General features: G+C 40.7%; 1 protein-coding gene across 5 annotated transcripts in view; it reads left to right on the top strand.

Annotated features, from left to right (window-relative positions):
• Nucleotides 1-21,057, top strand: part of LOC146823290 (rho GTPase-activating protein 6-like) — a 1,132,600-nt gene that overhangs the window by 1,008,806 nt on the left and 102,737 nt on the right. For 4 of the 5 annotated variants that reach the window (XM_085607628.1, XM_085607627.1, XM_085607629.1 and 1 more), the window contains one exon: nucleotides 5,047-5,144. The exons of the other annotated variant lie outside the window; for it this stretch is intronic. In XM_085607628.1, coding sequence (XP_085463754.1) covers nucleotides 5,047-5,144 — 98 coding nt within the window. The remainder of the gene's footprint in view (nucleotides 1-5,046; nucleotides 5,145-21,057) is intronic. 5 annotated transcript variants of the gene reach the window in all.

Below are 21,057 nucleotides of genomic sequence, written 5' to 3'. Positions count from 1 at the left end.
ACTTGTGCCCCACTGATATGACGAGTGCGAGTGCCACTTGAGCTGTTGTCATCTTAGGGCCAGGCAGAGCCGAGAACCGGAGCATGCCTCCAAACTTATAGGGCTCAAAGGGACCGAAATTAATAAACACCCTGTATGGTGGTTGCCTTGTTGAGACTTGTGTTGCAGTCTGTCCACAATCCGTGCACGAGGAGGGAAACCGGAGCTCCGCTATGCAGCAAGTGCCGCCAATGGGCACTCCGCCATCTTGCGCCCAACGAGAGCTCATCCGACCAAGTGAACTAAGGGCTGCTTCACTCGATCACTGCTTTGCCCAACTGAAGCTCGACAGATCCTGAAGATGCTTCACAGAATAGGAACACCGCAGCTGATCTCAGGTCCCGTCAAAAACACTGAAGTGCAGCAACGGCTGCACTGTTGTCTCCGTATCGGACGGGGAGAGCGGCCAGGCAGCCTCCGGCACCATCGATTCTTGGCATCATCAGGACGATCGGCAAGCCCAGCGATCGGGGTCACCAATCAACAGGACTGGGAGTCTGGGAATCCACAGGACACGATCCCTGGGCAAGGTGAGTATCAGCCGGGCAGTATCCAGGGGCAAAACCCAAAAGGCAAAACCCCAGCCCGGGAGCTCCTGGTCGGAGCTCCTCACCTGGCGGCCATCTTGTACTAAAGTGCATGGTTACTGAAATGGAATCAAATATTCTCTTTGCTGTTTAAGGGGGGGTATTATCATAGCTCCCCCACATGCACTGGACCGCGACTCTAGTATCAACACCGAAATTCATCTGTTTAGTTTGGCTGTAAAAGGAACAAAGGACAGAAGAATACAATTGTAATCAAGTAAACAGTAAATGTATTTATATTACAGGTATGACATGCGCTGAAGATCTCTCATGAAAGAAAAAAAAGTTTACTCACTATTTTATTGTTAACTTACATGGCAGTAGAGCATATTGGATGAGATACTGCTTAGTCACAAGACTGTTATTACACCAACCACTGTGATTTAATATATCGATAAATGGATTTGGATCGGTGGTCGGGATTATGTCTGAAACGAGCAAAAATCGGCTCATATTTCTCCTTTTTTTGCACAAACATGATGTTATTTTGTCTTCAGTGAAAAATGGCCCTTTAACTATAAAATAAAGCGTAAGTTTACTAAAGTTAACTTCTAACTGAACAATATAGCTCAGGGCATTACAGGTAGCCATATCAAATGCAACATAATACTCTGACTAAATGGTGCCCGAAGTTGAGCAGAAATTCTGAGAGGACTGATGCTCCCCAGACTCATAAAGCCGAACAGTCCTGGTTTTTATAATGTTCTCCATAAGGTTCAGAAATAATGTAGGTGTGTGACATTGATCTGAATTTATTTAGGGATTCATTTATGGTAGCCTATCGTCTTCCCTATCATAGCAACATAGAACCTCCTTGTGTTTCCACTCTGAATAATACCTTGCTTGTCATAAACACCTTCATATGAATGTCAAAAAAATCTTTGCACATCTCCTGAAAAACAGATCATTTCAGGTTTACATCATCTGATCTTACATCGATGATGCTGAACATTAAACCAAAAAACTATTCTACATCTATAAAGAGATGGTAACACCCTGTTTTTCGTCAAAGGGCATCACTCCCTGTTTTTGTCCAAGGGCTTCTGATACTTGCCCATTTCACACTCCAGCCTCAGATGATGGCGTGAAAAACATACTGTATTCTTTTAAGAAATTCACCACATCCTGGGACATCTGCTATGTTAAAGTTGCCAATCTGGGCCTCCCACATCTGCTACATATCACCAGAATAATTAACACATTCGTCACCAGTGGATCCATTTATCAATCTTCTAAACATGGCACTTTCATGCATATGCTAAAAAAAGAAAAAAAACATCTGCAGAGCCTGATAATGTTGCCAAATATAGTCCTATCTCAGACATTTGGAAACTTATCTCTCTCCAACTCTTGTCCCACCAAGAAGAGCATGGCCTCCTCTGCAACTTCCAATCAGGCTTTAGACTCTGAAGGGGTACCATAACCATAATATATAATATCAGAGAAGAGCTTCTTAGATCTACTGACAATGGTTCTACTTGAGCATTAATACTTCTGCACCTGTTGATGGCATTCAGTACCACTGAACAACGTATCCTTCTAAAATATTTCTTCATATCCAATCACTCCCACAAATCAAACTGTGTTAGTTAGTACCTATGTCCATCAACATCACTTGTTTCTCATGTCTTGGCCTTTATTACGAACATCTTTCAACATCTACATCAATCCTCTCAAGCATATTCATTCCTCTGACATTGCCTACAGCAGCAACTCTAGCTTTTTATACCAGTGCTGGCATTACCAATCTGCGATACCTTATTGGCTCCCCAATGTTCACCACTGGATGTGGGCAAGCAGATTGGGATCCTCCTCATGAGGATAGCCAACCCTCACTATCTACCTAGTGCATGCCATGGCACAAACCATGCCTGTGTTGGTATTGGACCAGAATACCAAGGACTAAATATTATCTGACAATAATAGTGCATCCTAAATATTGTTTACAAAAATATCACAACATTGGAGTAAAATTTATTTCCAATGGGACAATATGTTTGCAACCAGTATTGATGACATAAAATGTATGTCTGATGATATTTTTGCCAGGATAATCTGGTGTACAATCTCAGAGTCCATAGGCCCCGCTCCACCGGTAGTGTCATTTGTAACACTAGAGGTTACCTTTGACATCAAGCTCTCTTTCATTCCACAGATACACACCATCACTAAATCTGACTTTGATCGCATTTATCTGATGTGTGGGGTCCTTCCTCTCCCCCCTACTTAAATATTTGCCATTGTTTCTTGTTTTTGTGATCTTGTGATTTGACTATTCCAGTGGCAGGCACATCTGCCTGCTCAAACATTCAGTCATCAAAGTCCAAATGGTTCAAATATGAGTAACCCTGCTACTATGTAGATTGAATCGCTACAACATCACGCCCACTTCAAAAGCTCCCCCGGGGATCCCTATAAAGGACTGAGCAAATTACAAAGCACTTTGCCTTGTCCATAAATCCATGCCAGGGCTCCCAAACACTTGTCTACGTTATTCATTGTTTAGTATCTCTCCAGAAGTCTAAGGTTTATGAACCAAAAACTACTCTCAGTCCACCTATTTTGCTTTAAGATGTTTGGTGGAACTCAATCCCATCACACATAAGACTGGAAAATGATTAATGAGATTGAGGCAGTCATTAAAAAAGCATCTTTACGACAAGAATCTGTGAATTCCTGTGGATCCCAGAAGTTTCCATCACAGAAATGTAAGGAAAATGTGTGATTTCAGGCATAGTTTGAGGTTTGCAGGGCATTGGTAGTACGGAACGCTCATGGAATCCATGCAAGGTGCACCACCCTGGAATTCCCTGATTGTCTACATTTAAAAAATGTCTGTGGGTCATAGGTTTCCATGGGTGGCGGCCAAGCACAGCCCCAAATTCCTCAGCTACCCTTATCACTGATCTCTTAAAGTAGCGTTGTAAGGCCTTTTGTGTCAAGGTCTCTTGACCCACCCACACAAATGAGGTACCATTGTTATTGGGAGACTTGGAGGAATGCTGGGGAGTAGGAAATGTGTGTCTCCCCACAGGTTCCAGATGTTTTCCTCACAAACGTGAGGAAAGTGTGTTTTTATTTGAAGTTTGCCGTTTACAGGTCATTGTGGGTAAGAAAATGTTGTGGGATCCATGCGTAGCACACAACCCTGTCCCCCATCCCCCCCATCCAACCCCGGGTGTTTAGTTTTCAGAACAGTTTGGGTCTGGTAAGATTTCCATGGTGGTAGCCTACCCAAGCTCAACAAGTGCAGCCATTCACCATTGCAAGTTGTGATGATATTGGGAATTAGCCACATTCTCCTGGCCCATATGTAAAAGCAACACCCAGAGGAATCAAATGTCTTCTCATTTGCCATTGGAATGGGATTTCTTAGTGTACAGGGGAGCAAAAAGACTTTAGAGACTTTAGGGGTGAGGGTGGGGCAGATGTTAGGATGGGCCAAGACCACTGCATCATTTCATTAAAAAAATATGTTACTGCCATACAGTGGGCTATATGCCCCCCAGTGCCAAATTGGGGCAAACCTCCTGTCTTTCCTTGGGGAAAAAAGACTAGTTTGTTCCTTTTCTGGGGGTTGGTGCAAGACTGCAGCAAATGCACTTCTTTGGACTTTCTACCCCCAGGTACATAGTTGGGGCAATCTCTGCAATTGGGACAAAACTGGGGGAGAGCATGAGCCTATGCCCAGGTAGGGGGGGCTCCATCTGCACCACAATAATTCTGCATAAATATAGTCTTCAGTGTCTAGTGGGTTTTCTGCCCCTGGGGGGCAAATTGGGGTAATTGCACCAATCTGTGCCATGTGGGGGCATAAAGACTGCGCCCTTTTGTGGTGGGGCATCACCATGCCAATTTATGGGCAGGCCCCACACCTATGTTTTTCCCCCTGGTATCTAGTGGACTTTCTGCCCCAATACCCCCGTGGGACAGATTGGGGTAAACACCCTATCTGCCTACCGGGAGGGGAAGAAAGACTCTCACCATATGTTTGGCATGGCATGGTCATTTCCATGGTGCACAGCGCCCAAACCTATATTTGTTTTAATACACCCTGGCATCTTGAGGAGGGCAGAAAGCGGGTCTGGCCGTTGGCCAACACGCGTACCAAAACGGTTAATGATCTTATCCTAGAATTAGTACAATGTTTTATATGACTCGGCCACAACATGTAATATTAAATTTACATTTAAGCAATTTTAAGATTGAATCAATCACAGTGGATTGAGGGAGTATGAGCCTGGTAGAGGAAACCTATGGCTCCTAGAATCTGCTAAGGGAATCATATAAATGTGAATGTATTGTTGATTAAATAGGCAATTAAACAATTTTGGTAACCTACAGTTAAAGATATTATAGTAAAATAAACTGCATGGATGGTATGCAGCAATTGAACCAAATGTCATATGCTTTGTTTTAGGTGTCTCCAGAATTGCAGAATGAAGTCCTCATGCGTCTGCTGCAGACGGATCCTGACATAATTGATTACCTCCTACGGAGGAAGTTTAAAAGCCCCTTGTAAGTTTTGTAAGCAGTGCCATGGGATGTGTAGCTTTCAGATACCTACATGTTACACTTGCTGTATTTATGCAATGTGCAACAATAAAATATAAATACATCCTGGAGTCCACAACATATATTACAAATGAAACATGTGTCCTGCAGTTAACGTTTGTGCCTCACATAGGTGATCTCTAAAATCAATGATGTAATAAATGAGAATTTTGCAATTAAGTTTAGCTATAGTGAAGGTGCATGTTTTAGGATTAGTATTGGGCTGAACCTTAGCATTATGGCTTTAGTGGGCAAAAGCAAAGGTAATATTAAGTGTTAGAATTAAAACAAATTAGTGATAGGGATTTGCTTTAGGGTTAAAATTAGTGTAAGAGATGTAGATCTACATTCTGTACATGGTGTTACTGAATACTTGGCAATGTAGTTTTATAAGAAAAATGTATCAAAGTAGGGTTCGTCATTCAACAATTTCACTTGCACATTAGTCTTCATTTCCATGTAGATCCAACAAATGATATGTACTTTCATAAAATTTTCAATTTTGAGGGGGCTGTGAAAGCTGTCGATTGTCTCCATCAGTCCACTTCGAAAAAACACAAATCCCTGATATTGGATGAAGTCTACTAAGGAATTTCAGCGGCAGTTGAAATGCTAAAACTTGTAGTTAATGCTATATCAAAAGATTCCACTGGCGGAATCTTCTCCACCATAGTAATAGTTTAGTGAAGGAAATGTAGCCAATTCTTTCTCCTCTGGATTAATCACTTTTAAATTGAACCTGTAACCAAAGCCTAACGGTCTACTCAAAAACCTATTCTATTAATCCTTTTTGCAGCATGTACACATGGTCTGAGGTACTGAAACAAGAAATAGAAAGACATTTTAAGACATATTGCACTTGTATTTCTTTAACATTGATTCTTTTAGACAGTAATCGTCACCCCATGATTCTAAAGAATAAATAAGATAATATCAAAAATAAAGAGGTGATAAACTAATAAGTTGACTGAAACTAGCATAGCTCACTATGCAAAACAGAAAAATGAAAGAACATATTTTACAGTAGGTCTTGCTGTCATGTTCATTGTTTGTTATCTTGACTCATGCAAAAGTTTTCTTTAACCTATCTTGATGGGGTTTGTTGTTGTGTAGTGCCATTTGTTTTCACTTTGTTCCATAGTGCTTAACATCAAGCCCTACACATGAAAGTGAACTATCTAGAGCCACCCTTTCAAAACAGTATTCTATGCCTTTTCAAAAAATATTTTCAGTGGGGTGAGCTCTCCTTTAATTTAAATATTTTTAATTTTATTTAAATTCTATTCATCAAAACAGCCTATACTTAGTATGCCTTCACTATGAAATCCTTTAAAAGAGTATCTCCTTATCCTGGATGTCACACCACTGCCTTTCTTCACTTCTAGCATCACGGGTTCAAGTATTATTTTTTTATCACAAATAGTCACTTTGATGTGGAGTTCCTTTTAAGTTCTTAGTTCAAATTTTCAGGATTTTTACCAAGCTGTTTTAAAGATGTCAATGCCAGTGTCTTGGTTGTTTCTAGTTCTCTCTGTTTTAATGAAAGTCAGTTGCTGGCAAAAAGTAGATTACAGACTTGTCTGCATTTCCTATCCTTCTTATTAGAACATCTTAACAACTCCCTACTTGTAAGACCATTTTTAATTTTTTTTATAAAGAACACATACATAAGGCTTCATGATGTGGAGGCACGTTTCTGTTTTCAATACGTCCTGCACTTTTCTCCTGAATTTTAACATATGTCACAAAGAGAATTTAATTTTATCGAGAAGGATCACATGCATGAATTATTTAACAGTATTTGTGCTTCTTGGAAAATGCTGAATACCTTTGGAGGAACTGTAATTTCACCATTTCCAGATGAATGATAAAACCTCAACCATGTCCATATTAGAATTTGCTATCTGAATTATGAAGTTATGTAAACTACTATCATCATTTGCTTTTCACAAGTGAGGCACAATGTCTTTTATTGCAAGGACATTTCTAAAGTCCTGAATCTACTGTCCAGTTTCACAAGCAATGATGATGGCTAAATGAAGGTTAGTAGAAAATAAAAACAATGGGCCCAATTTACAAACTGCATTTTGTAGTAGATAACGTAGTACTACAGTAGCACTACTCACATACTACAAAATGCAATCCACTCCAACCAAGACTTGGAGTATGTTAAGCACCACACATAGTCAAACACTGGTACCGTAACACACTCCAATTGCAAACATTGGAGGCAGGAAATTAAAAAAGATACTGTAGGGAATACAGTTAAATAAATTAAATTAGTTTGACATTTGAAATTATAATTACATATGATTTTTGGGGGGACAGAGGTGAGTGGCCCCCTTCTCAAGATGTCCCTGTAACCTTTGGTTTTTAGTGAATTTCAGCATTTTTTTTTTTAATAATATAAAATGTACTACCATTTCATCTATAACACATTGCACTAATACACATTTCTACAAATTGATAAACACATTTAATTCACACATTTCTTCTTATTATACATTTTAAAAGTAATAATTAACAAATCAACGGAAGGAAACTTATGTAGCCTTTTTATACATTCAAGTTTTTTAAATTTATTTTATTTTTTGTATTCATTTTATGGATCTGCGGATCCACCACCATACCACCATGAATCCGCCATGATTCCAGGAACACACCCAAACCTGAACTTCTCATTGGATACAGTAAGTCTCCACTCATCCGCATAACAAATGACACCCTAAATCAGTTATTTGGGTTTCTCATCTCTCTGGAGACAGACTGAAAACCACAGCTCCATCCTGTTTTTTTCTCTTTCCTTCAAAAGTCCAGAGTTTTAAAGTCATATATCTTCTGATAAAAATAGACGAGAAGGGAAAAGGGGGACGGAGAAGAAGACAACATCACTTTCAAAGAATTCCTCCAGCATTTGAAAATATTTCTCCATCCCTTCAGGAGAAAAGAAAGTTGTTCGGAAAATTGTCTAATGCAATATATGCAGCCAAAAATTGTCAAGTAGTAGATGCAAGAAGTATTCACAAGGCATATTATCTATTTGAAATCACCTGAAACCCAAACACACAAGGACGTATCACAGGATGATGGTAGAGAGGGAAGGTAGTGCATTATCATGAGCTGCTGGTCCATCTGTGGGATCCTTACCACCTAACCAAATGGCTGCCCAGCGGCGGCCGGCACAGGTAAACGCGGTGGGCGGAACGGGGTGGGAGCGGGTAAGTCGACAGATGATGGAATAGGGATAATTAAATAAATAAATAACACTTATTCCGTCGTGTGCTGGCTTCCCCCCTGCCGTGCCCTGCTCCGCCTCACCACGTTTACCTGTGCCGGCCGCCGCTGTGGTTGCCATCCCCACTATTTCCCCAACACTGCAAGACATGATTACTCATTGTGGCAAATGCCATATGCCAGTTGCATTAACAATTTCATCTGTTGCCTAAGTTATGAATGCTGTTAACAAGGATAATTGTTAATGTTTTCTTCACCTCACTGTTCCATCTTCTATTTCTCTTTAAACACAAGTAGAGATCTAAAAAGCAAATATAGAATACATTTAACTTGACATTACATACTATCAGATTGCATACTATGAGCAAGTGAGCAGCTACATGAGTGGTTAGGTCAGTGTGTCAGAGGCTGTGCAACTGAGTAGGGGTGTATAAAAGGGTATATGAGTGTCTGTGGGTGTTGGTGACTCGGTGGAGTGTATCAGTGCCTCTGTGGGTGTGTCACTAGCTGTGTTGGTTTGTGACTGGGTGTGGTAGTGACTGTATGGGTGTCTAAAAGGGTATGTAAGGGGCTGTGTGGATTGGTAACTGGCTGTGTTAGTGAGTGTTTATGTGTGCAACTGTGGGTGGAAGTGGCTTTGTTAATGGTGGACACATAAGTGCTGTTTGGGTGTATGAGTGGATGTGTAAGTGCCTCTGTCACAGTCTGACTGGGTGTGTGAGTGGCTGTGTGGTTTTGTAAATAGGTATGTGAGTGGCTGTATGGGTGGGTGACTGGGTGTATGGGTGTGTAAGTGTGTGTGTAAGTGACTGTCTGAGGGACGCTTCATGAATGGCTGTATACATCAGTGAGTGGGTGTGACAGTGCCTGTACTATTAAATTACACACTGTAAGCAACCACCCACATCTGATTTCAAACACATTCATGCATTCATTCTTACTGGCTTAATAACATAACTATATTTGCAGTATAGCAATTCCTCTTCCTCCTTTGCTGCTCTCTATATTTTTAGTTAATGTTCTCTTCTAACCCCCTTCTATTTTGCCTTTTACTGTAGTGTCCAGAAGCTAAACATTTTCTTTCAGCCTATGTACACTCATATGTTTTTAATATACTTTTTTGATAGTACAACCTAATTAACATACCTTTAAAATCTCTTTGCTGTTGTCCAGCTTTTATCTTATTATCTGTTAACATCTGTATTCCACTTCAAATCTCAAGTCAGAAATATGGCAATCCTCCTCCACTCTCAATACAAAAGTACCAATAATGGAGACTCTTCTCACTGTGCTCTCACTCATACTCCTGTACTTAGCAAATCACAGACTTCCTTTCATCTTTTATTTTTGTTATTCCCCTTCTTAATGGTCACTATTTTTTTTAACCCTTTCCATGTTTCCTGCAGAGAAGCCCAATTTGGTAGGTTTTTCACAGATCCACTGCGATCCTCAGTGCGGGCCCCATTGGAATCTGCGGAAGATCTGCAGATCCACACAGAAGCCGCTCGAAGTATTGAACAATCTGCTCTTAATGCTTTTCACCTAAATTTTATTTTGTAAAATATTGTCAATCACATGACATACACTCCCTTCTGAACAATATTTGTACACTATTCTGCTTTTCAGGTTCACTCTGCAGCCTCTTTTGTTCCCACTCATCCACACTCTTAGCTCTGTTTCCATAGTAACCATGTTTCCAACAGTCTCTGCCTACCAGTAGGTCTGAAGTTCACAAGATTTGCTCTATACAGCAGTCTAGCTTCATATTAACTGCAGCAGGTGTGGGTGACTGTTCTCAATTCCAAGCATATCTCAAGAAACATACCTTTTTTTTATTTTCCAAAGCCAATCACAGAGATAATCACTTTTTTCCTTAAAGTCACTACCTAATTTTAGTTCCCTGGACATCTCCACCATCCAATCAAATATATTATTTTATCTGCTGTCCTCCAATGTAACTGCCTTTCATCTTCAATACTGCCTCATTCTGCTAAAGCCTTTTCCTGTGTGCTATTCCTGCTTGTTTCCAAAATGGTCAGAGTCTGGATTGTGGGCCATAGTTTTGTGTTTTGGGGCCGAGAGAGTACTAGAAAGAGTGGCATTTACAGGGATATAGGTTTAAATAATGTAGTCATTACTTGGGTTGGCTAGAGAGGGTTAAAGTGCCATCAATTGCTGCCTTTGGTTGATAGCACTGTGGATTGCCAACATTTAGACCTCATGATTTTGCACTGTGGTGGCAATGACCTAGGCACAATTAAAGGGATAAAACTGGAAATCCTAATAAAGGATACGTTTGGTAAATGAATGTCACTTTTCTCACATACGGTCTTTGTGTTCTCCAACAATTGTCAAAGACAGAAGTGGCAGTGGTCAACCCAATGCGGTCTGAAACCAACTGGAGAAAGCCAGGAAACATGTCAATAAAACTGTTTCTGCACTTCTCTGAGACCACAACATGGACTCTATATACCATATCAACTTACACTTCCAGTGCCGGACTGGCTATCGGGCATTTTGGTGTGCTGTCAAGCTGGGGGCTGGTTTCGTTGATGGGGTCCTACGTGTGCCTAAAACCGTTCATTTTGCTTCATTTATTTAGAAGCACACGCAGGTCCCCATCAACGAAATCAGCCCCCACCGCAGTGAAATCAGCCCCCAGCTTGGCAGCACACCAAAACACCCGGTAGCTAGACCGGCCCTGTCCACTTCCACATGGATGGAATATATCAAAAAGACAGAGTTCATTTCACAGACACAGGCAACAGGGTGTTCCTCAACAACTTAAGATACTGCATACTGTTCTAGGTGTAATTATCATCTACACGCCATAAATACAAAGGGTCTTTTCAAAACCAATTATTTTCTGAAACACTGGTTATTTCTGTTATCAATTTTTTAAATCCATTTCTCACTTGGATCTGCAGATCCTCTGCAGATCCTCAGCCACATAAACGGTCCTTCGGCTGTGTTGCCAGCAGACCCAGGGATTCGTTCCCAACCAAATCACACATTCAATACAAAACAACATATTAAATACAAACATATCCATTTACAATTTATATACCTGTATCAGTGCCTGTGTGTGGGTGTGTGAGTAGCTCTGTAAGTAACTGTGTGGGCATGTGAGGGGATAAATGGGTGTGCGAGTAAGTATATTAGTGTCTGGATGTACGTGTAACTAAGTATGAGAGTGACTATGTGGGGGTGTGAATAGCTCTAGTGGCTGTGTGAGATTATTTTCTTGATCTATGAATGGCTGTGTGAGTGGCTGCATGGGTGTGTGAATAGGTGTGTGAGTGGCTATGTGGATGTGTAGGTGTGTGAGCCTGGGAGTGTGGGTGAGACTGCCTGTGGGGGTCTATAAGTGGCTGTATGGGTGTGTGAATGTTGAGGTGGTTGTGTGGGTGTGTAACTGAGAATGAGTGTTTTTGTGGGTCTGTGAGTGGGTGTGTAAGTGACTGGGTGTGTGAGAGGGTATATATGCAGTTGTGTACATGTGTGGGTCTGTCTTTGGGTGTGTGAAAAGTTTTGTGGGTCTGTGACTAGGTGTGTGAGTGGTTGTGGGTGTGTGAATAGGTGTGTGAGACTGTGAGTGGGTGTGTGAGTGGTTTGTGGGTCTGTGAGTGGGTGTGTAAGTGAATGGGTATGTAAATGGGTACATGATTGGTTGTGTGGTTGTGTAAGTGGGTGTATGGGTTGTGAGGGTGTGTGAGTGGCTGTGTGGGTCTGTTAGTGGTTTTGTGGGTCTGTGAGTGGGTGTGTGAGTGGCAGTATGGGTGTGTGAGTGGTTGTGTGGATGTGTAAGTGGGTGTGTGGGTATGTGAGAGGCTGTGTGGGTCTGTAAGTGGGTGTGTAAGTGGTTTTTTGGGTATATGAGTGGGTGAGTGAGTAGCTGTATGGTTGTGTGGGTGTGTGAGTGGGTCTATGAGTGGCTGTGTGGGTCTCTGATTGGTTTTATGGGTCTGTGAATAGGTGTATGTGTCTTTTTTAATTGGGGTCAGGATCCATGGATATGCCACGGATTCACACGGGCCATGCTGAGCACCATGGTGAATCTACAGACCTTTGCGCGTGAAAAATAAAATGTATTTGGACAACAAGGGGTCCTTCATAGACTCCTCCATCAGTCCCAAGGGGTCAGGATACACCTATCCTGACCCCTTATACCCTATTTATACATTAGTCCACCTCCTCCTGGGGACAGTGTCCCAAATCACAAAATACAGTATTCCACCTGGGGCCAGCCGAACTCGCAGCGGGAGTACCAAATCACAAAATGGCAGAAGAAACTTTTCTCTCATGTTGCAGCCAGCCAAACACGGCATTGTTGTTAGCTCGTGAATCCACGGATCCGCGTTTCTAGATATACGTAAATCTTTTTTTCCGTAAGAACTCCAAAACTACTGAACAGAATTACACCAAATTACAAAAAGCACTCTTTCTAGATCAAGATCTAGTTTTCTGCCAAATTTGGTGTAATTCCATTTAGCGGTTCAGGCAGTAGTCTTGTATAAAATCCCTATAGGAAATTGCATGGGGAAATGCATTTTGGAACCCCTCTTTTTTCTCGGCCCCCGCTTAATAGATCACCCCGAAACTTTCCATGCGCAAATTAGGCAGAAGATAGCACTTTCTTGTAAAGTGTCATGGAGTTCTGTTAAATGCAAAAAATGCATCTCCTATGGAAAGATGATCCTAATGAAAACTACCTAGTGGCGACAACCAAAAAACCCTGAAAATCACCATTTATAGTTCTCTCTAGTAGCTATAACTTGTGTGCTAAGGTAACTATAACTCAGCAATGAGGTAATTTCAAATGGTGCAATGATGTTATCAATGATATTATAGAATATTTAATGAGTTGGATAATTAGCTGTGCGTGGCGAGGGTGTGAGTTATAGTTGTCATTAGGAGGCTTACTCCAGTGGATTGAATTTGCGAGTTGGTCCAAGGGAAAAAAAGCCCCCTGGGCAAATCAAAACCCTCTACTTTTTAAAATTGGGTCAGAGGGACTCTCACAAGAGTCCCTCAAACCCAACCATCCATATATACATATAATTTTGATCCTTAATATCTCAAAAACCTACTGTATGGATTTACACCAGATGACAAAAAGCACACTTTCTTGAACCCAATCTAGCATCCTGAGAAATTTAGTGTAATTTCGTTAAGCAGTTTTTGCAATATCGCTTTCCAAAAAGGTCTTTGGAAAATGCATGGTGTTATTTGGAGGTGGAGACATACACAAATATCCGTAGATGTTAATCCACACTCTGAAATAATGCATAGCAAAAACAGGAGATTTAGACATAGATGTTGTAGTAAAAATATGTGTGAGTAAATATACATGCGATATTTAACTTTATGAAGTGGGCCCATAGAGTCAGTACAATCCCAGAGTCCAGGGTTGTGGTGTCAATCAAAATAATTTATGTCACTCACTATGTTTTCACTTAATCTTCCTTTGAAATTAGTACCATTAAGTGCCTCACATGCATTGAGCCTGGTCAAACTTGTAATGTTTCCTAATTGTCCATAAGACATTACAACTGCAGCTAGAGGAGGGAGCAGCTCATGCACATGACTGTGAATAAAATGTACCCTAATGTAGATTTTCTTCTTTCACCATTTCCACTGAATTGCCCACGTCTAAAAAAGAAAAGGCTACATCAATGGCTTCAACCTTCCTATATGTACCACTAAAACTTGCAAAATGAATCACTTTATTATAGTACATGGGATCCTGCGATCCCTATATAAAAACCTGTCTCTAATTCCTTATTCTAGGTGATATATGGCATACCTAAGACTCAAATGGGGTAGTGATTTGATTTTGGTAGGGAGAGGCTGGAATCTGCAATCAATTTTACATAAAAAAGGGGGTTACCTCTCTCACCATCAATAAAGAACTCTTTCAGCCTCGGAAATTCCTTCTATTAACTCAGAGTCCAATCGATTATTGTGCGATGTCGCTTTATATACATATATGTTTTTCCATGTACCGAATTTAAATAAACACTTTGTATGGATTGAATCGCTTTTTAATCATGTGACATATCTTTAGCTGTATCAAAAATTTTCTTTTTAACAGTAAAAAAGCACTCGAAGGCTTTCATATATAAACAAAGAACAATTCATGCATTGTTAGAGACAAAACTTCAACATCTAAATCATAGAACAAAAAATCACAACTCATTTAGTAAACGCATTAAACTTTACAAACATGTCACAATCGCATGGGCTGTTACTGTGAAAGCAATTCTAAATCTTATATGTCCTACTCTTCTTTTACATGTCGGGGCCTATCAGCTTTTGACTCCACAATACTTTTTTCTTACGTGGTCCTAATGAGGTCAGAGTGAAATACGAGTTGTTTCGTGTCTATACCGATACTCTTCAGATTAGATAGTCCATTATTTTACTTAATTAAATGAATTGACTCTTGAACCTCAAAGATTTGATGCTGACGCGTTTCAACCTTCATGGTGGGACCATAGGGTATTTTAGGCAGAAGGTATTCACCAGGGCAGGAGAAGCTTTTTGTAGGACACTGTAATTACAGGACATGAAAGTGATGTTTACTATCAATTCATGTGAGTGTGCTATACTGTATTTACTTTCTACTTTCTCGTCAGTGTGTACTTACTGGGGAATTCTTGAGCGTGTGCAGGAAGTCCAACTTCAACCGAGTTCTATCGGTGGCAGTAAAGAAACTTGTCCCATGTGTTGTGTTGTTCTTCTTATATCTTTGGTTTTCACTCTGTCAATGAGTAGTTTCAAAGGGAGGGGAGGGAGAAGAAATCTTTAAGCATTATTGAATCTGCGTTGCTCACATTTTAGTTGAATGTATCTTGTGAGAGATTGTGTATATTTGTTTAGGGACCGTGATGATTAAAAAACGTTGGGTGGTGATAAGAACCATGATGCTCAATGGAGGAGTGCAGCTTATGTACTAGTGGTCCTTAAGGTTACTATATGGACGGTGCACAGAGTAGGTCATATAAGATTTAGAATTGCTTTCACAGTAACAGCCCATGCGATTGTGATGTGTTTGTGAAGTTTAATGTGTTAACTAAATGAGATGTGATTTTTTGTTCTATTATTTAGATATTGAAATTTTGTCTCTTACAATGCATGAATTGTTCTATGTTGATATATGAAAGCCTTCGAGTGCTTTTTTACTGTTAAAAAGAAAATGTTTTGATACAGCCAAAGATATGCCCCATGATTAAAAAGCAATTCAATCCATATAAAGTGTTTATTTAAATTTGGTACATGGAAAAACATATATGTATATAAAGTGACATCACACATTAATCGATTAGACCCGGAGTTAATAGAACTTCCGAGGTTGAAAGAGTTCTTTATTGATGGAAAGAGAGGTAACCCCCTTTTTTATGTAAAATTGATAGCATACCTAGGCACCTATAATAAAGAAATGACGAAGCTGCATAGCTGCCATAAATTATTACAGTTGAGCAACTATGTCATATAACTTAATACAGTTGAGTTATGATGTCATAATGCAGCTGCCAGCAGCCAAGGGCAAAGGCAGGACATGCGGCATAATCAAACCTGTTTATATGCAACATGCCTTTTCCTTCTTCTGCTTTGTTTGTGTTGGCGAACAGTGACAAGCAAAACAGAGATGTTTATGGCAACATGTTGTTTTTTACACACTTTAGGTAATTATAGTAAAAATAGAATCTATCTGCATGTTTCTACAGAGCCTGAGATGCAGCATATTTTTTTTATATTAGAAAAAAAACACTCAAACTTTTCACCCTGAATATAACATTTTTAAATACCATTTTTTGTGGTGTATTTAATTATGCACTATACATTATACTTGTAGTCTTCATGTTTGCAAAAATCCTATTTCTTTCATATGGAAGAGCAATGCACTAAGGATTTAAGTGGTTTGTGGGAAAGGTGATGATGTGACCATGTAATATAAGGAGTTAAGTACCCCTTGGCTTACATTATAAGGATATTCCTAGTCACCTTGTAGTTCCAGACCTTTTAAAGTAACTCAGACTTCGTCCTCAGTCCTCTCTATGGAATTCCTTGATGACTTGCAATATCCCTATAATGTTTGGCGTTATCCCTTATATTATTATGAGCATGTATAGTTGCAGGCTCAGAGAAATAGGCCAGAAATCGCACAATGTGCTGGATATACCAAATCATTCCATGCTAGGCCTTTATCCTTCTCATATCCACTTCATTTTAGCCACAATCACAACCTCTGACATTCATATGATAGCCTGTCAAAAAATGCATATTGTAGATGCGCCTTGTCCAATTAAAATTCATATTCTGTCCGCCAAATGGAAAACTAGATTGGACACAGGAACGCTTGCTCTCATTCTGCTCGGGCTGCCCTGATGCTTCTGAAGATGAAAACAAGAAAAAGTAAGGAAAGAAATGCAATCATTCTTCACAGTCCTGTTCTTGAATTCAAATGAGAATGGCACTTACCAGTGGGCGTCGTCAGCAGTGTTCCTTTCACACCGAAAAGAATCCTTTAGAACAAAAAAAGGGTTATGCAGTGGACACATTCATCTGTGCAATCTTCTCTTTCATGATACATGCATAAGGTATTATCCCAGGACCAGGATGAAGAAAATAGAATCCCTTCCCTTCCAAACAAATGAACATTGCGAGTCTCATGTGGACATAGTTCCAATCGGTGTGGCTAACAGTAGACATTTAACAGCTTACTCGTGCATCGTGAAGGGTGTTTACAACAGATCCCTAAGCATAGCAACCACCTCCGACAAACAGTTCATTCCATGGAACGCAAATAACTACAGCAACAATGCCCATGAATATATTTTGCCTCGTGATTAACTATCTCAAGATCATTATCCTGCTCGTTGGTGCAAATGGCCTGAAAGACATCACAGAGCAGCCTCGAGTCGTAACTCAGAACATTATAACGGAGACACACAGCCAGCCACTATACTGTTAGTAGAAATGTTACAATATAATTATATGTTATAATGTTATAATATAATACGTGCCAGATGCGCATTAATTTACCTTCAAGCTCCGCCTTTTTGTTGCAAGTTCTTTTTTCTTTCTTTTCCTCAATTTTCATGTTAAATTTAGATATATTTTCCAAATATCTTTCTTGTTTTTATTTTCCCCCTCTTGACGCTTTGTTTTCTGCTGTTTTTCTTTGCTCCTATTCGTTGTCTTTTTCAGAATTCAAGGCTTAACAATTGCAGATCATTGTACGATACGTATGTTAAAATTATTTACCGTGATGAGTTCCCACTTGCAACATTTGCTTATGACTCACAATGTCCACAGTAATGTATTTTCAAACTAACGAGGGGAATGAAAGAAGACCGAACTAACATTTCAACGCCAAATGTCAAATCCTATATTAAAATAATCCCCCTTCCCCTCTCCACCAAAATGTAGTCATTCTAATTACTGTAAATACGTTTTTATGAAACACATTATTTTTGCCAGTGTAAACGGTCGTATGCACAGGGCACGGTGGGCTGCTTGAAGCTGCGGGGGTCAGCTTCCTGGCAGGAGAGAGAACGTTCCGCTGAAGACGAGGGCTTTGTAACCATATGAGGGAAATAACATTGAGCAAATTCCGATGAAGTGTAAAGATGCTTCACAGCTTTGGAGGGGGTGAGGCTTGGGGTTCTCCACCATGGCTTTTTAGGAAATGTAATTCCAAGTGACGCATGCGTACGCAGATTACAGAGGGCCACCTGAGGCACCAGTAAATGGAGGAATGAAATACCAATATACGGGGGTTGAAGATGGGGTTATCACCCAAGGGCACTTCCGGCAAATACAGAACCAACCTTTAAATGTGGCAAGAATGGTAGGATTTAAAGACTACGTGGTGATCGGGTAGTCTCTATAAATGTATTCTTTTGGGAATTTTTGAGTGATATGGCGCATATTTAATCACATTTGGCGCTTAGGATCAGTGGAATAATGCAAAATGACCCCCCCCTCTGCAGCATGTGAAGAGGGGCCACTGAATCTCCCATTTCGCACAGATATTCATGGACTTTGGGTGGAATGGGTCTGTCTGAAGGGTTTGGGGGCACTTGAAGAGTTGGGGGACCTCCCTGCGCCACAGGAGCTGCAGGGGCCTGTGTTATGCCTCTACTTAGAATTTGAATATAAGCAATAGCCTTATTGGTGTCACGAACAGCATAGTCCACAAGTATGCGTACAATGACAATGACTGAGCTAAATAGTTGGGTGAAGCAAGTCTGTCCCTTTATAGCAGGGATGGAAGAAATCACAGCCTTACCTTCAAAGACAACTGTGTACAGTGCAGCCCTGCTGTCAGCTCTGATTAACAAGTGGTTAATATTCTGTGAAACGTACATTGTTGGAGTTAGCAGTGGTTCCAGTTCAAGACATACATTTGGGATTTTATAACAGGCCATTCTTCAAAAAAAGATTTTGTATGTCTCAGACAGAGTGAGTACCCTGCCAGGCTCGGTCTCTTATGGGACCCAGCTTGCCACAGCTTTTCAGAGATATCAGCGTAAACATTGAATAATTATTCCCCAGCCTTTCAGAAACACATCTCTTTTGTAAAAAAAAAACAAAAAAACTCTTACTCAATAGCACGTTCATATTTCTCCACATTTGGAGAAACTGTAGGTCTGATGGCAAACTTTTCTCTTCAGTGCTCCAATTATTATGTTAGAAACCCAAGGGGAAGATTACGTTTCTGCTGTAAACATTGTGGGCACATCATTTCTAACTATGAACCAGTTTTAAATTGCTTGTCCTCTCTCCCTAGAACATAGTAGATTTGGCTAACACCCAGTTGGCACATTTAGGGCCTTATTACGAGGTTGGTGGTCCATGGACTGCAGTACCCGTGGTTGCGATCCGAACGTTGCAAGCTCGGCGGTCTGACCGCCATATTACAAGTTGTTCAGATTGCATTTGGAAAGACCGTGGCTGAAACACTCACACCGCCAGCACAACATAGACTGTCGGGGTTATGGTCAGGTAAATGCAGCTGCCATAGGGCAGTACATGGGAGTTTAACCACCGTCCGTATTATGAGTCGCCTTTACCACAACTGACCGCAGCAATTAGTATGTCAGATCGAAGTTGGCGGAAACAAAGGATTTGGAGTGCATACTCACCCCTTTCCTGATATTTCCATCCAAGTTCGACGTGGATCCCTTTCTTCAAGTCCCCCCTTCACAGCAGCATCTTTATCCCGAGGATTATAACCCTATTTGTGGCGATCTACAGGTGAGTCATTTTTGTACCATATTGCCTGCACTAGCCCCATATGGGCTCTTCTGGCAATGGATAGGTGGTATCTTTCCGCATGTAACATGCATATGTGTGCATCCTACACATATGCAGTTGAAATGCTTACACGGGCATTGATACATATGGAAAGGTTATCACATTGCTGCAATATCTCTGCAGCCAAACCCCGGGCACTGCAGTAAACTCGTAACACGCCGGTCTGAGGACCACTTGTGCTGCGGTCTCCTGGCAGCCGTGGTCATGGTGTTCGGGCAGTCGGAAGGCCAAATTCGCAAAAAGGCCCTTAGTTTACCTTTATGTTCCTAATAGAGTGGTGCTGCCTGTACCTAGGGCCTGTAACTTAAATACTGCTTGGGCCTGCAGTACTAATTGTGCCAGCCACTTAAGTAACCATTTAAACATGTCTCTGGCCTGCCGTTGCAGCCTGTGTCAACAGTTTAATGTTTTATGTTGACATGACAAAATAAACCTATTGCCAGGCACCAACCTTTGCTTTTAATACATATAGGTCATCCCTAGGGCATGCCCTGAAAGACAAGTGCAAAAAGAACAATTGATGGACAGAATGCAGAACAATGTCATACATTCACCCCAGTACAAAGATCAGGGCCTAAATCCATAGTTGTTTTGCTAACCATGCCATTCCAGGTTGGACCCAGCCATATGCATATCAGTCTTGACCCTGCACCCAATGGGAGCAGTCCAGCCTGAACTGCCAGGCCAGGTCCTCCCTGGACTGGAAACAAGCATTCTAGGACCGGTTTCGGGCTTCCAGCCCTCATCACACAGGACAGCTTGACTCCAGTGGACCTACGTCTGGGTATACCTGTCCCACTCGGGGTGGCAAATGCAAAAAGAACAATTGATGGACAGAACGCAGAACACTGTCATACATTCACCCCAGTACAGAGATCTGGGCCTAAATCCATCGTTTGTTTGCTGACCATACCATTTTTGTTTAGACACAGCCATATGTAGCGGGCAGGATGCAGTATATTTCGAAATATTGGACATATACTTGTAAGTTTTATATTTCCTGGTAGTGAAAAAATCTTAAATTAATTTTTCACTACTGCAAGGCCTACCTCTCCCATAGTATAATATAGGAGTTACCTTATTACATTTAATAAGCTGTAACTTCCAGTTGGAGCAGGGGGGCAGGTTAAGTTTGGTGTCTAATGAATTGTAATTTCAAAGCCCTCTTTAATGGTAATATATTGTTTTTAGTTATAATTCTGAAAATGGCAGTTTTAGAAAGTTCACATTTTCTTGTCATAGCCATATGGTGCCTGCAGCCTTTTCCTGGGCCACATGAGAAGTTGTACATGGTGGTTGTTCTTAGTGTATGGCTCCC

This window comes from Triturus cristatus, chromosome 5_2 (genome assembly GCF_964204655.1).
Source record: "Triturus cristatus chromosome 5_2, aTriCri1.1, whole genome shotgun sequence".
NCBI classification, from domain to species: domain Eukaryota; kingdom Metazoa; phylum Chordata; class Amphibia; order Caudata; family Salamandridae; genus Triturus; species Triturus cristatus.
This window is presented reverse-complemented; position numbering and strand designations above follow the sequence as displayed.